General features: G+C 39.1%; 1 protein-coding gene across 1 annotated transcript; it reads right to left on the reverse strand.

The window, feature by feature from the left end:
* Positions 1 to 3301: 3301 nt before the first annotated feature.
* On the reverse strand, positions 3302 to 6718 carry LOC110646071 (60S ribosomal protein L7a-2). The gene is made up of 7 exons (XM_021799387.2): positions 6575 to 6718; positions 5818 to 5865; positions 5194 to 5395; positions 4820 to 4989; positions 4054 to 4182; positions 3857 to 3949; positions 3302 to 3638 (listed from the first exon to the last, which is right to left on the reverse strand). Exons 1-7 carry the CDS (start codon positions 6575 to 6577, stop codon positions 3507 to 3509), a joined length of 777 nt encoding a protein of 258 aa, XP_021655079.2. The 5' UTR covers positions 6578 to 6718; the 3' UTR covers positions 3302 to 3506.
* Between the last annotated feature and the right edge of the window lie 8778 nt (positions 6719 to 15496).

Raw genomic sequence — 15496 nt, forward strand, 5'->3', positions numbered from 1 at the left:
AGTTTTTCTAATAGAAGGCAGAAGCCAACATCAATATGAAGATATCTTACAAATATTAGGTATTTTAGATGAAGAGATGAGAACTATGCAAAGTATCCCCAAAATTGAGTTGGTATTTCATAACATTGAAGAAGAGAAAGGGAAAAAGAAATTGATTGATGATGAAAAGATTAAATGCAAGATGAAACAAATCTTTAATAGAGATTCAAATGGGCATCTGAGCAGGATCAAATGCAAGATGAAGTAAAGCTTTTCTTCAACCTGCAAGAATTCAATTTCAATTACCAAGACTCCTTAGAGAGCTTGTTTTAGATTTTTCTTCCTTTAGGGCAAGGAAGTTTTTGAGAGGGAGGTATTGATACATTGTGGAATGGAAAGGCCAACTTAGCTAGCTGTTGATTGTTGCTATGCTTATCAGTGTCTCAAGTTGTTGTAACCATTGTGAAAGGCAAACAAATCTATTAGGCTAAGTCATTTTTCATTAGCATAAATGCATACTATAATTCTTATATTATGACTCATTATGGATTCTGATGTGAATTAAATGAGATTCTCTCTCCATTTTCTTTTCTGGTTCTCTTCCCTTTCTCTCTAATTCTCTCTTCTTTCTTTAGATTTCACGCTCTTCCTTTTTGAACTTTAACAAATTATATAATACATCCAATGTATTAAAAAAATAATACATTGGATACTCACATAAAAATAGTTAATTCTTAAATTTAAGAAGGTGGAATCCATATTTTTATAAGTGAAGGTGTATATACATGTACAACCCTCAATAATTTCCCTTGAAATTCAAAGTGCCTCAAAAGCGGCAAGTGAACTACACTTACTACTATTTGAGAGTGGATGAGTGCAGGAATTAACTTCTAACGACATGTCAACCATGCATGCCTATGTGCATTAAGAAGCGCGTGTAGGCTTGTTTCAGATCATTTTGGGCAGTGCTACTACTATTGGACAGAAATTATAATATACATATTGAGAGCTTTAAAAAATACCACTCTTAAACATAAAATTTCAATTAGAAAATTTACAATTCAATCCCAGAGTTTTGCAACTAATAACAATTTGGTCTTTGAGTTTTGAAAATTGAACTATTCAGTCCCTAACTTTTGCTTTGTCAAAATTAGAAATCTCTCTTCTAATCTTACCGTTAAAATTAGTGAAAAGACAAAAATACCCAACACCTTCACAATCCCACTACTAATTTGTTCCTATCCTCCACAGTCCCATTACCCATCCTCCACAATCTCATTCAATGCATATCAATGGCAACATTTCTCTCCTCCATAAGAACCTCCCCTTTCTGTTACCTTACACCTTCCCCTCCCAAGCAATTCTACTCTTCGAATTGCCTCTCTATTCTAACTTCTCCAACTTCTATCCCATCTTCACCGTTTTTGCTTCCGAGAAAATTGAAAAATTGGGAGTCAAAAACTCCTCCTCCTTGGCTCTCAAGTAAGCGCGCGCCTTCTTCAACTACCTCCAAGATAAGCTTGAAGTGTCTGCTACCACCTTTGCCCCCACACTATGTTATTGGGGCAGGTAACGATGCTGGAGCAATAACCTCATAGGAGAAAACAAAGTTCAATGTTGTGATTGAGAAGGTGCCGACTAATTAATGGATTATGATGTTGATGGTTTGAAAAACATGATGAGGATATTGTGATTTTGAAATGCTATTTGTTGCAATCCCAGTTTTTGGCGTTAAGAATATTGGGTTTATGTAATGTCTGGTCTACATGTGGGTTTGGTGGTTGTCTTTGGCGGAGTCCAAATGGTGGCTATGATGTTGAATAGCTAGAAGGTTTTGCCCTCAAGAAAGTCTGGCCAAATTGCTGCTGAAGTGTTACTGGCATTGGCACAGCCACAAGATGAAAGGAAAGTTGCACTTGTTGAGCTTAGTTGCGAGACTCACTTTGATGCTGGTCTGAAATTTTTTTGCTGGAAATTCGTGGCAAGGACGAACTATTATCAAATGGTATTGAATGATATCGATCCCTCCCAGGCTTCATTATGTTCTTGATTTGTTTTTGCTGAAAATTTTTTATGTCTTTTGTTAATTGGCCATATTAATTTGTTGTTTTTTTGTCTCTTGTTAATTGTTTGGATAGAAATGAAAGAGAGGAGACATTAAGATGGGAAAAGCGAACAAGAAGGAAGAGAGAAAAATGTGGAGAGAGAGAGAGAGAGAGAATGGAGAAATGTATTTTAGTCGTTATAAAATTTCTCTCTCCTCGGATCATAGAAAAATTACTTGATGAACGATTTCTTGGGTGGAGGAACTTTCAATTTTGATGAAACAGAAGTCAAAAACTAAATAAATAAAACAAAACTGAGGGACAAGTTTATAAATTTGCCATTTCAATTTCTCCTTGAAAGAAGGATTCATATATCCTTAGAGAAAGTATGTTAGTGCTCTGTTAACACCCAATAATCCCTCTCCCTATATCCTGTACTATTTATTGGTTAATTAAAACTAATTTTCCAGAACTAACTATACTTATTTTGATTTTTGTTAAATGAATAGAAATTTAAGAAACTACTTTCGTGTTGAAATAAATTCTAAAAATTTTTATGACATTTATACTGTATCCAGAAGGAATTATATGATGCTTCTGGGATTTATTTAGACAATATTTTCTAAATGTATTTTTCATTTGAAAAATCCTAGTAAATGAATTTAAATTAAATATATATATATATATATATATATATATATATATTATTCTTATTTTAAAATTTTTCTAATTTTGAGCCAAACCCCAGACTACATTTTTTTTTATTTGGTCATGACTATATATACAAGTGTGTACCATATATGTTATATTCTGTTGATTATCCCTAACCAAAAGGGGGTAATTTCCCTTTTCTTATTTATTTTAAGTAATGACTACAAATATAAACTCATGGTTTGTGAGGCAAATCACATCTACTGGGTTATGGGTAATCCTTCTGGTAGGGATTATCTCATGCAGCCGACTCAATTGAAGAATGGCCAAATTCGCAGAGTGAGTACAGTGGTGCTCAATCCGTAACAGAGAGCCAAGTGCTTGACAGTTGATAAAATAAAACTGAAGTGTGAATTTTCCAGATACTATGCCTTGATCAATTGGACATGGGTATGTCCATAGTGATGTCATCCTCGGAATCAAAAAAGCATTGAATTTCTATGTACTTGAACCTCTGGACCCGACCCCTTACACCAATTCCCCACCAAGCTCCATACATGGTTGAACGTCTGCCAATTACTTCAATAACAGAACTTTATAATGAAAACATCTGCTTCTTCCTTAAATGCTCAAAAACCAAACAAGAAATTCATTTGTAGAGTATAGATTCGTTCTCCCACCATAAATCTAAGAGAAAATGGTCAAATATCTGAACCACAACGTCAATGCAAAATTAGTCCAAGAAAACAAAGACAGAATCAAAATGACACATCCAAAATTCATCATGACAAATTCCTTCCTGATTATAACTCTCCGCTGCTACCTAGAAGCTCAAGACATCCTCTGTGCAGCCTCCTTCGCCAAGAGTTTCTCCTTAGCTTTGGTCTTTGCCTGAGATTTGGATCCCATGATGCCACCACCCCATCTCTTGCGGTGCTCGTCAAACTTGTCATTGAAGTTTGCCTAAATTTAATTGAAGAAAACGAGAGTGACAATATTGAAAAAATAAAACAAAAAACATGAAGGCAGAACATGTGAAGAACAATAGCGATGCTATTCAAGAAATCATTGGCTTTAAAATCACAACTTGGTGTCATCCGAAGTAACAAAATTCACATTATACGAAGTCCTAAATATTAAGTGCATAGTCAATAGTCAGCACAGACATGTACTATTATTACCTTAACTGCCTCCAAGATTTTGCTAAATTCCAATTTATCTTCATTCTTCACTGATGTAAGGCACAAAGCTGCAGCTGTTTTCTTGTGAACAATCTGTTTTTTATCACAAATTTCAAAAGACCACGAACTGTTAATGATCCAAACAAAACTAATTTGAAAAGATCATTTAATGGATAGAATTAGTGCTGAAAGCTCACAGCTCCAAGGCGTGACTTGCCCTTCACGATAGCATAAGGGACCTCCATTTTCCGGCACAAGGCAGGCAACCAAACAACAAGCTCAATGGGATCAACATCATGTGCAATAACCACTAATTGGGCCTTGTTCTACAAAAGTAACATAGAGGATGTTCAGAAGAAATAATTATATAACCTATACCTGATGGATCAACAATACCATGAGCATGCAAGTGTTGATCATTGAAAAATGATATTGTTAAGTACAAAGGTGAAAAATCAAAAACCATATCCATACATACATATATAGACAGTGTTACTAAAGGTGCTAGGCAAGGCCCGAGGCGAGGCACATCCCAGTTCCAAGAGGCAAGCGCCTCTCTTGCCAAGGCGCTGAGGTGCGAGGCACACCTCTTTCAAACTAACCTTTCTTTTTATTTTTAGGGTTTCTCTGCTCCTCTCCTATTTCTTCCTAAACCCTAATAAAGTGGAATTAATTAATCTTTCTTTAAATTTCATTTCTTATATGTGTGTGTGTTTTTTTTTTTTTTTTTTTTTTTTTTTTTTTTTGGGAAGGGGGGTGGGGGTTGCACCTCACTTCATCTCTCGCCTTAATAACACTGTATATAGAATATATGAGAAGATGTGTGAACGACTAAAATAGGATAAAGGCTGAAAGTAACAAAAGAAATCCCCAGCTAAACTAAAAGAAGTTTCCATACTATGCATTACAACTTAGTTGTCTAGGAAACAAGGAGCAAGGTGACAATAGTGATCAAAAGTATACCTGCTCAATGAGGTAAGTAACATGGTTAAGCCCATATTTAACAACAATGGGTTTCTTTGATTCAACAGTTTTCCCCTCTGCTTCTGCTTGTGCTCTTTTAAGAAGCCTTTCCTTCTTAGCTGCCTTATCCTCGGGTCTATATTTAAGCAACAACTTGAAGAGTTGTGTGGCTGTAACATAAAACAATGACAAAAAAAAATTGGGTGTCAGAAGAGATAAAGTGCAGTTACCAGGATATAGTAATAATAATATTTCCAGCCACACAACACAATATTGACAATGTTTATGCACATCATGGTGCACCTTAACACAATTATTGTCCGTGACATAAAACAAAAGTTTATTAATTTCTAGAATAGCAATAGAAATCTTACCAAGGTTCTTGTCAAGTGTTTTTGTGAACTGGTTAACAGCAGGAGGAACTTTCAGACGTTGCTTCAGAATCCTCCTTTGCCTCTGAATACGAACAACATGAGGCCACTTGACAAATCTAGTCAAGTCCTTCTTTGGAGGCAATGCACCACCTATCCCAAACTGTTTGGGTCTCTTCTCGAACAAAGGATTGACAACCTTTTCCTGCAATAATCAAGTGAATGCACTAAATCAGTCGTAAAAAAAAATATTGACCTAAAAACTGAGAAAAGGTACATTGTAGGGATGGAACAATTAGAGTAATTGAGCAGAACTTCTATTTTTTTTTTTTTTTAAGTTTGTCTTGTTCTTTTTAACTTACCTCAAAAAAATGGTTAGTGCTAAAAATAAAGGGGGCAATCAAAGCAAATATTTATCAGCTCTACAAAAATCAAAATGGGATTCTGTGTGCCAAAGAAAGGTAAAAGAAAATCAGAACAAAAAAAAAAAAAGAGCATGCTACTTAATGGCCAATTTACAGATTGGTTCGTGCTGGATAAGTTTAAAAATTGCAATATTTACACATATTTTGATAACTAGTGTGCATGTGTGTGTGTGTGTGTGTGTTTGAGAGAGAGATTACTTACAGGTTTCTTCTTTGAAAGTACTGGGGCCTTAACACCTCTTTTGGGAGCCTGTAACAAATATTGCATATGGAGATGAACTTGAATGGAATGGTTGAAAGAGAGAGAAGAAAACAACTAACTGGGACTTCTATACAGCATACAACTCAAAAAACCAATTACATGATAAAAAAATTCAGCTTAACTGTTAATGTTTGGTTAAAGATCAATAACAAAAATCTTGCATCCAGATTTCCAGTGTTTATACATCCATTTATCTAACAATTCTAGCAATATAATCACTTTTTCAATCTCTCAAAATGCACAGTAAACACTGAGGTCCAAGAGGAAAATAACGATCTAATCATCATTCCCACAAAATCTAATCCTACTACATTCACTAAAACTGTAAGATAGTAACACAGAATCTCAGCCCCTCAAGCAAGTTTCAAACAAATAATTATAAGATGGCAACGGAATTCCATATGGCAAAATGAACTGCAGATACCATTATAAAATCATTTCACTCCCTTAAACCCTAAACTTTTCAAAAATCGCTTCCCACAAATCTCATCCCCTTGATGGAGGAAAACTAACCAGATGAGGAGAATGATGAGATTCCAAATATCATAAAAATTCAAATATTTTCATCATCAAAAATCCAAAAAGAGTTACCAGATGGGAAACAATGTTGAATCACTTTATACCACAACGTCAGATAACATCAATGCATGCACACACACAGAGTTAAATATGACAAGAAGCAAAATGAATAAGGTACCATGTGGGTGTAGAGATGTGCAGATGAAAACCCTAGATGCAGCTCGAGCAAAGGCAGGCGACAGTAGAAGAGAGAACAAGAGCCGCAGCAATGTATTTATTTCTTCGCGAAAGCACAAACCCTAAAATGATTTTGCAATCTAGACCCTCATCTTTTTATCATTTTTCTTTTACTCCGTTTGGAGGGAAGGAAAGGAAGTTATTTTATGAAGATTAAAATTATAATTTACTATTTAAATTTTAAATTAAAAAATAAATTTAAGAATATATTTATATTTTCAAAAAATTATTACTTTCCTCTCAATTTGAAAACAAAATATAAATAGTCTCAAAATTTATTTTTCACTCAAATTTTCCTTTATTATTTATTTTCTTTGCTTTTAAATAAAAAATAACATTATATTTAACTCGTATTTTTTTTTCCTTCTTTATATTGTATCTTCCTAAACATAAATATTAGCCTTTCCTTTTTTTTTTGTATTTGTATTTATTATTTTTTTATTAATTTTATTTTAAGTTTTATTTTTTTTATATAATTAAATCTAATTATGACTCAAATTCAAAATCTCACAGATTTAAATACAACTCTAGCACCGCTAGTTAAAACTATATAACAAAAATCATATTTTGATTTAATTTTTTATATTACATGTGAAATAGATTTATATATTTATTGGACATTAATTTTTACTTTAAGGTGCGTTGCATATACTCATTACTCATGATTAAATTTTTTTCATATGTAGTTTTCTATTAATTTCTCGCACATGATATAGTATTGTCGACACCATATTTTGGCCGACCTCCAAAAATCAATAGACTTTGAAGTCGACCCCCAGCACCAAGTCTCCATGTTGTTCAATTCATTTCCGATCTCTCTTTGTCAGTTGATCACATTTCCGATCTCTTTTCAAAAGGAATCGATCCAATACTAAGTCTCCATATCCTTTAAATCATTACCGATCTCTCAAATCAATTACCAAGTCTCTTTGCCAGTCAATCACACATCCGATCTTTTGTCAAATGAAATTGAACCAACATTAGGCCTTTATGCCGTCCGATCCCCCTTTCATAAATATTGTAGATAGTTGTTCAATAAAGTTAAGGTTCTAATCAGGCTTAATAGTGCTTCCGATATTAAGTGTTCAAATCAGGTTTCCAATTTTAATAAACTTAAGTTTCGTTCAGTGTTTGTTCCCGGTTTAAGCCGATCTCATGATTACAAGGTTTTACCGATCTCTCATACATAGATTAATAATTGTTTATTCTAATATGTTCAGACAATCAGGCGCTTATGCAACTTAGATACTTTCCGATCTCATCAAGTCATTGAACAAAAGAAAGGATTTCATTGCATTTCAAAGTAAAAAAATATACAAGTCATTCGGCCGGAGGATCACCCCCAGCCTGATCTACATTTTGTTCACCTCCTCTATCACCCTCAGCCTCCCCCTCGCTATCCTCTTCATCTTGGGGAGCCAGATCCACCATCCAGGAAAAGTCCTCCTCAGGATAACGTTTCTTGAGCTCGGCCAAGAGATCCCCATGGGCGTTCACATAAGCACCGGCCTCCCTCGTCACTGCCTCTTCCTCTTTTGCTCTGATCTCTTCAGTGAGGCGTGCGATATCAGCGGCTCGGAGCGCCCGAGTCTCTTCGAGAACGTGAGCCTACTCGGTCAACTTATCCTCTTAAAACTCCATCCGCCCCTCAATTTCAGCTATATAGTTTTGGGCGGATGAAAGTTGGGATCGGAGGGAAGCTGCTTCGTGACCCACCTTCTCGACCTCCTGCCTCAGACGGTGAGCCTTATCCCGGACAATGTGCTGGTTCACCAAACTCTCCACTCTCAGGCTCATAGTCCGGGTCAGGATATCATTGAGGCTGTTCGGGGTCAGCCTATCCCGATCCTCCTGAAGGCAGATGGAGGCCCCCAAGACCTTAGCCAAGCCCGGGTTCTCTCGAACAGTCCGGTTCTTCTCCAGCGAGTGGATCAGAACTTGAGCGCCGCGGGAAAGGGTCCTCACAGGAGGTTGGGAAGGACCCCCTTCCGCACTTGGAGCGACCGTCGGAGGTGGCAGTTCCTCTTGTCAAGGAGGAGACCGGACCACTTCTACTTCAGGGATCGACGGTCTTGAGGGTTGGGATGATCCTCCTTGCATCTCCCCTGAATCGTGCCTTGGCGTCTGAAGGGCTTCGGCGCGCTTCATCTCCCGCACTTTCCGGGAGACCTCTCTCTTCCGCTTTCGGCTCTCCTTAGAAGCCTCGCCGCTTGCCATACCTGCACAAAAGAAAAGTCAGTGAGTTTGCTAAGGCCCAGAGATCAGAGATATAGAAAGTACCGAGGCTGAGGTCAGAGAGCTGAAGCCCGCGCTCTTCGCCGGTAATCAGCTGCATTGTCCAATGATGCAGTTCGGCCGTCACTGCGTCTAAACAGGAGAACTTCTGAGTGGCCACCTGATCTTTCAGTTCCATCACCATTATGCCCTCTTCCCTATTCAGAGTGATGCACTTCGGAAGTGAGGGGCCCAGATGCATCCAGCTACACGGGAAACCCTCAAAACCGTTCGGAATCTTGCTCCTCAGAATAAAGAAGCGATTCTTCTAGTTCTTCAGGGAGGAGGGCAGGTCAGTAAAGAGCCCACAATGCGGTTTCGCCTGGAAGAACCAGTATTCATCGTCCTTTCGACGAGTTAGCCTGTGTAGCTCGGCGAATACCTTCGCTGTTGGACTGAGTCCCTTAGCTCGACAGAGGCCTCTAAAGGCTACCAGGATCCGCCATGAGTTCGGGTGTACTAGGGCTATGCATAATTGGTGGAATTTCAGAACTTCCTTGAAGAAGTCGTTAAGAGGGAACCGTAGCCCGGCTTTTAACTGTTCTTCGTATACCATGATCATATCATTTTCTTCGAAGAAGTGATCAACTCGGAGATCGCCGTGACACCTGATAAGTTCGTATAAATCAGTCCGAAGGTTATACTCTTGGCTGAACGATTGCAGATCGGCTTCTTGAAGGATTGACGGCAGCTCGTCCACAGAAAGGTTTTCTCTCCCTGAAGAATGCGTGTGCCTCGAGGGTACCACTTGACCCCGGGCTGGAACGGAAGTTGTAGGAGTTTCGGATCGTCTGCTTGGTCCGACCACCTCGACTTCATCTGACGACCATGAGACGTGAACGGAAGGGGGGCTCACCGCTCTCTGACCCTCGGCGCCACTCATTTTCAAAGAAAAGAGAAAATTTAAACTAAAGGAAAGATCAAAACCCTTACCGGAGTGTGATCGGTGTCGGAAGAACTTGAAAAAATGAGAGAATTTTGGAATCGCTCGCGAAATGCTGAAAATGGCATAAGGGAGCAACTGGCTGACCCATCCCCTATTTATACCCGTCTAAGCATTTAATGCTCACGGTGTCCCAAGCGGCGCATCGGTTAGCGGGATTCGCCAGTTTTTCTGACACGTCACACGGATGTTCTAGAAACTCCATAATTAAATGAGGGAGATCGGCTAGTTAAAGATCGGCAGATTAAGGTAGATATTTAAAATTACAGATCGGCTAAGGGCTATTCAGTTAGGAATCGGATCGGATAAACACATCAGAGATCGAAAAATAACCTGCAATAATAATAAAATGATAACTGTCAAAATAAAATTTCATTTTCAAAAGGTCAGATTACATCATTTCGGCGATCTCAAGAGATTGGATTACATTTCCAAAAAGTCAGATTACATCATTTCGGCGATCTCAAGAGATCGGATTACATTAAAGGTCATATTACATCATAGGGGCGATCTTTAGAGATCGATGGAACATCCTATCTAATAAAGGCCTATGTCAAAGCCTAGTCTCGTGGCTGAATCAAAAGATTTGTCCGATCGGAAAGCCAGCCATAGACAGCGGATAGATGTATAACTCAGATGGGGTGACTATGACTCTCATGAGGATGGAGAGTCATCTCCACTATCCTCGAGCAGAACCGAGCTGCAGTCAGGACGCCCGATGTGGTGAGGAGCCAAATGAACTTCAAAGGGCAGTCACCGATGTTAAGGGGAATATTAGCAGTCTTCTCGCCCGAAATCAGTTCACCGATTATATCGGTCGAACGACTCGAGATCGACACGATCGAGGTCCTCGATCCAGGTCGGTAAATTAGTCCGGTTCTCTCACTGTCATCAAATGAGGTTATCATAATTCTCCGATCACCGGGATCATAAATTTTCAGTCGAGGAACAAAGAGGACAATCGGGAAAAGATCAAAAGTGGTCACCATGGCCGGAATTGTTACCGGAGAAACTAAGACAGGAGAAAGTGAAAATGGGAAGAGAAGAAATGGAATGTGGGAGAAATTCCCCGTTGAGGTATATATAGGGGGTCTGAGCATTTATTGCTTGCGAAAACTGAAGCGGATGCATCGGTAACCGAAGAATTAAATGCTTTGACTGAGGCAGATCAGATAGAAGGGAAGGTTCTAGAGTGGGAGAGATCGGGAGAGGGGCCCGATATGAGAGATAGGAAAAAGGGTCATAATAGAGAAGATCGGAAAGCAAGAAGGAGATGATACGACTTCTGATAACTCTCTACGTAATCAGAGCCGAGGTAGTTAAAGCATCGCAGACGAGATCAAATCTTCACCGCACGCCTCATTTGCAGAATTGCCCACATTGCTGATAGGTGCCAGAGTATGTCATGACAGTCCTGTACATCCTGATCTCCACCGTTGATCTTACTTGTAAGGACAAGCCTAGAGCCCTTGGATCAAAGAGAAGACGACAAGACTGGCGCCTTTTATTCCCGACCCTTAGATCTCCATTGACAAGAGGATTATGAACCGTCAGATTAGAATAGAGAAAGGACAAATATTCTGAATAGGATCTCAACCATTTATTTTGATTCTCTTTAATTCTCGAGCGTCAGATCATGTCCTTTAAAATCCAAACCTTCCATCTCCCTCAAAGAGAATCCTAACCCTTCATTGGAAGCACCCGTTCCCTATAAATACCTGCATGAAAACTGTTGAAGGGACGGACAAAAAAAGAAAAGGTGGAGACTATAGTGGAAGGACTCTGAAACTTAATTCAGTTTGTTACTCTGCTATTTTTAAGCTTTCAACAAAATAGAAAAACTTCAGAAACCAGTTTTCTAAAGTATTTTCTTGGAATGGGTTTTGAATACTGAAACTCCCTATTTTCAGTTCGTTCATTACTCTGTGATACTCTCTTTTAGTTCCAGTTCTGTCTTCGTTATCCTTATTCTTACTCCCATTTTCCAAGCTCAACCTCATTCAAACCCGGTTGTTATTTCGACTTGACTGCATGTTAACGGGGTACTCTTCATTTTAAGGCGAACATTAGTCCTCAGGCCATCAGCGCGCAGTTCTGCTACATTTTTGTAACTCCACAATCAGTTCAATAGATTCGACTCCCTACAGGTGAGTGTCTAGACCGCTGCTTTATCAAGTGCTCATTTTTATTTTACGTATTTCCTTTGTTTTCATGCTCGCAATTTTCACCAAGTTTATATTGTGCCAAAAAAGGCGAAGAAGGTTATTCTCGAGTTTACTTTTCGTTCATCAGTCCATTCTTTTTCTGTTAGCCTTTGTTACTTCTAAATATAGGTGTTCTGGTTCCGAGTAACGTATAAGTAGTTTGATAAAATGTTGGTAGTTGTATCTTAACACAAAAGTTTCTTTAAAAGTAATAAAAGTTCGAATGATAAATCGGAGAAAATTATGAAGTCGAACCACTAGACTAGCTCGGAAGATGATTGGGTAAGGCGGCGCAAGGCGGAGTAAAATCGAATCCCAGATAAGCAAATGAAACAAATCAAGTATCGCCTACCAAAAGGTACTGGTAAGGCGATCACATAAGGGGTCGGTAGAAGTTCAGTCTGGTATCCCTTATTTAGTCATAAGGTACCAATGAGTTAAAAGAAACCATTAGCCAAAGGTCCTCGCGATATACGATCGTACTTAAATCCCAAGAGGTCGGGGGAGAGTTCTTACCTGATCCTCATCCAAATAAAAACAAAACAGGAGATCGGAGGAGAGTTCTTATTCGAGATCCTTTATTAAAAACTCTAGAATTATATATTAAAAGAGATCGGAGGAGAGTTCTTATCCGATTCTCAATCAAATTCTCAATGGACATTTAAAAGAGATCGGAAGAGAGTTCTTATCCGATTCTCAATCAAAATTATAAATAATTATTTAAAGAGATCGGAGGAGAGTTCTTATCTGGTCTTCATTCAAAAATTTTAAATAATTATTTAAAGAGATCGGAGGAGGGTTCTTATCTGATTCTCAACCAAAATTTTAATAAATGTGGAGATCGGAGGAGAGTTCTTATCCGAGATCCCTTACCCAAACTTTAAACAGTTCACCCCCAGAGACCGGGAAGGTTTGTACCCAGACTCTCTCGAATTCAAACAACACGAAATTCCCTTAAACCAAAAAACGCTGCACAACACCAACTCACTAAGGGTCGTCTCCTGTACTTATATATTTGGGATAACCCTAAACAGTGAAAAATTAAAATTCCCTCTTACCAAAGGGATTAACATCTTCATTCTAACCCCCCCCCTAACTACCGATTTTAATTTATAAAGAACGTAACGTTAGATCTGCTTGCCCTCATAGAGGGATGAGGCGGGGTGCTTAACACCTTCTCCGCCTGTATAACAGACCCCGAACCTAGAATCTCTGTCTTTGAAGTGATTTCTTAATTCATTTTCATAAATGGTTTTCTTTAATTTCCCTCAAAATTAAAGTGGCGACTCCTCACTCTTTCCCACTTCGGTGAGTGTCCGTCCAGGCAACCGTAAAATACCTTATGACAGCTTGGCGACTCCACTGGGGATCTCTTCTTTAACCCCGATCCAGAGGTCCAAAAGCAGATTTAATTTTACGATCCAACCATAGTTCGGTGGGCTTAGTTTGCAAAATTCTTTATGTTAATTATTGTTATTTTTGCTAACCGTTTTGTTTGTCTTATCCCTACAGCACTCTTCGCCTAAAAAGAAAAAGAAAAAACTCCCCCATACTGGGAAGAGGTAAAGGTGTCCCCTCACACACTGAACACTCACACAATGTCCTCACACACTCCAGCCCTATACCCGGGCTTTCTTACCCTTTTAGGAAATAGGAGGGGGTCATGTAGCGGTACCCGTGGGTTTTACCTCGTTAGTATCCGTGAAGGCTTTTGCTTAGATTGAAACTCGTTCTATTTACTGTGATACCCGTGGAACTCTCCTGTTAGTATCATGGGGATAGAATGGGGCTCTACTGTTTGCAGTAGGGGCAATCTGGGAACCTGTGGCTTTTAGACAATTAGACCTTGAGCTAAACTACCACATTAGCTGGAAGCCGTAGCAAACTACCTCATAAGATAGAACTATCCAATTAGGCAGCACCCATCCGGTACCAGGACTCTCCCTATTTTAGGACAAAAGGAGGCACACTTGCTCTTACCCTATTTAATTTGTGTTCTTATTTTTAAGGGTAATTTTGGATCATACTGTTAGGAGGACCTACACACTTTCCTACTTTGATAAATGTGTAGGTATCACTTTGCCAACAGTATAATTCAAAATTACTTGAATTTATCCTGCTAACGAGTTTTTCCTACAGGCACCACCAAATTAAGGTCTGCAAAAGAATAAGCATCATTTTTAACATGGCATCCTCGAGTCAGTCGGTAGAAGAAGTTCTTAGACTAGAACAAAATGCTAAACTGTGGTCCGAACCGCCTCGTAGCCCAGTGCCCCCACAAAGTGATGTCACCAGGACACATACTAGCTTGTTATCTCCATTGGACCTAAGTAAAGTTGAGGTCAAAATGAACAGTCTCGAGGGTCTATCTAATGGTTGGAGGTTGCTTCCCGATCACGTCAAGGCACAATTCGAGGAAAAATATGGAAGGATCGCGACCTTGATGCGGGTCAAAGTCCAAGTTTCAGCATTAAAGGTCATGCTGTCGGTTTAGAATCCCGAGTATGGGGTGTTCTCTTTCAACGATGTCGATACTACCCCCACTATGGAAGAATATCAGGCATTGCTAGAAGTTCCTTACGCGATGCAGAATCAAATCTACCTACACCTTGAACATAGGCAGACCTGGAAACGGTTCACACATATGTTAGGAATTCCCCCGGAAGAAGCAAAGACGAAAGAAACTGTCAAAGGAAACACGCATAGATGGTATTGGACTTATCTCAAGAAGTGGTTGGATAAATACATCCAAGATGAACAGTGGAAGCAAGCTTCGTTGGAGCTCGCTTTGGGGATTTATGGCCTGATCTTGTTCCCTGGACCTTCGGGAATCATAACCTGTAGCGTTGCAGAGATATTCTGGGCAGTAGAAAAGCAGAAGGTCAATCCGATACCGGCAATTCTTGCTGAAACTTTATTAAACCTTACTTACTGTAGACAACGAGGCAAGGGATCCATTAAGTGCTGTTCTCAATTGCTGCACCTCTGGATCATCAGTCATATGTGTCCTGTAGAGACAAAGGGGTTAACTTGGTACCTCAACCAGCCCCTTATCGAGAAGATGACCAGATTATCAATCAGCCCAATGGATGAGCTGCAGTGGCAAGAACGGATTCTGAGCTTCAACAGCCATGACTACTGTTGGAGGAAATTGTGGACGTCGGGTCAACCCATTTTGTTCAGCACGGGGGGTAATTAGTCAGTATCCCTAATCGGAGTGACCGGATACACAAGTTACATTCCAACATTGGTAATGAGACAATTCGGCTCAATCCAGTCCGGAATCAGTATCGAAAAATACCACCGAGGTCATTTCTATCATGAGCTCAATAATGAGGAAGAATTGAAAATAGCTCGCAGATCCTAGGAAAATATCACTATGGTAGAAAGGTCACCTAAAGGTCCGAGTGCCACGGATGATTACCTTAAATGGAGGGTTAGC

This window comes from Hevea brasiliensis, unplaced genomic scaffold (genome assembly GCF_030052815.1).
Source record: "Hevea brasiliensis isolate MT/VB/25A 57/8 unplaced genomic scaffold, ASM3005281v1 Scaf9, whole genome shotgun sequence".
Taxonomy (NCBI): domain Eukaryota; kingdom Viridiplantae; phylum Streptophyta; class Magnoliopsida; order Malpighiales; family Euphorbiaceae; genus Hevea; species Hevea brasiliensis.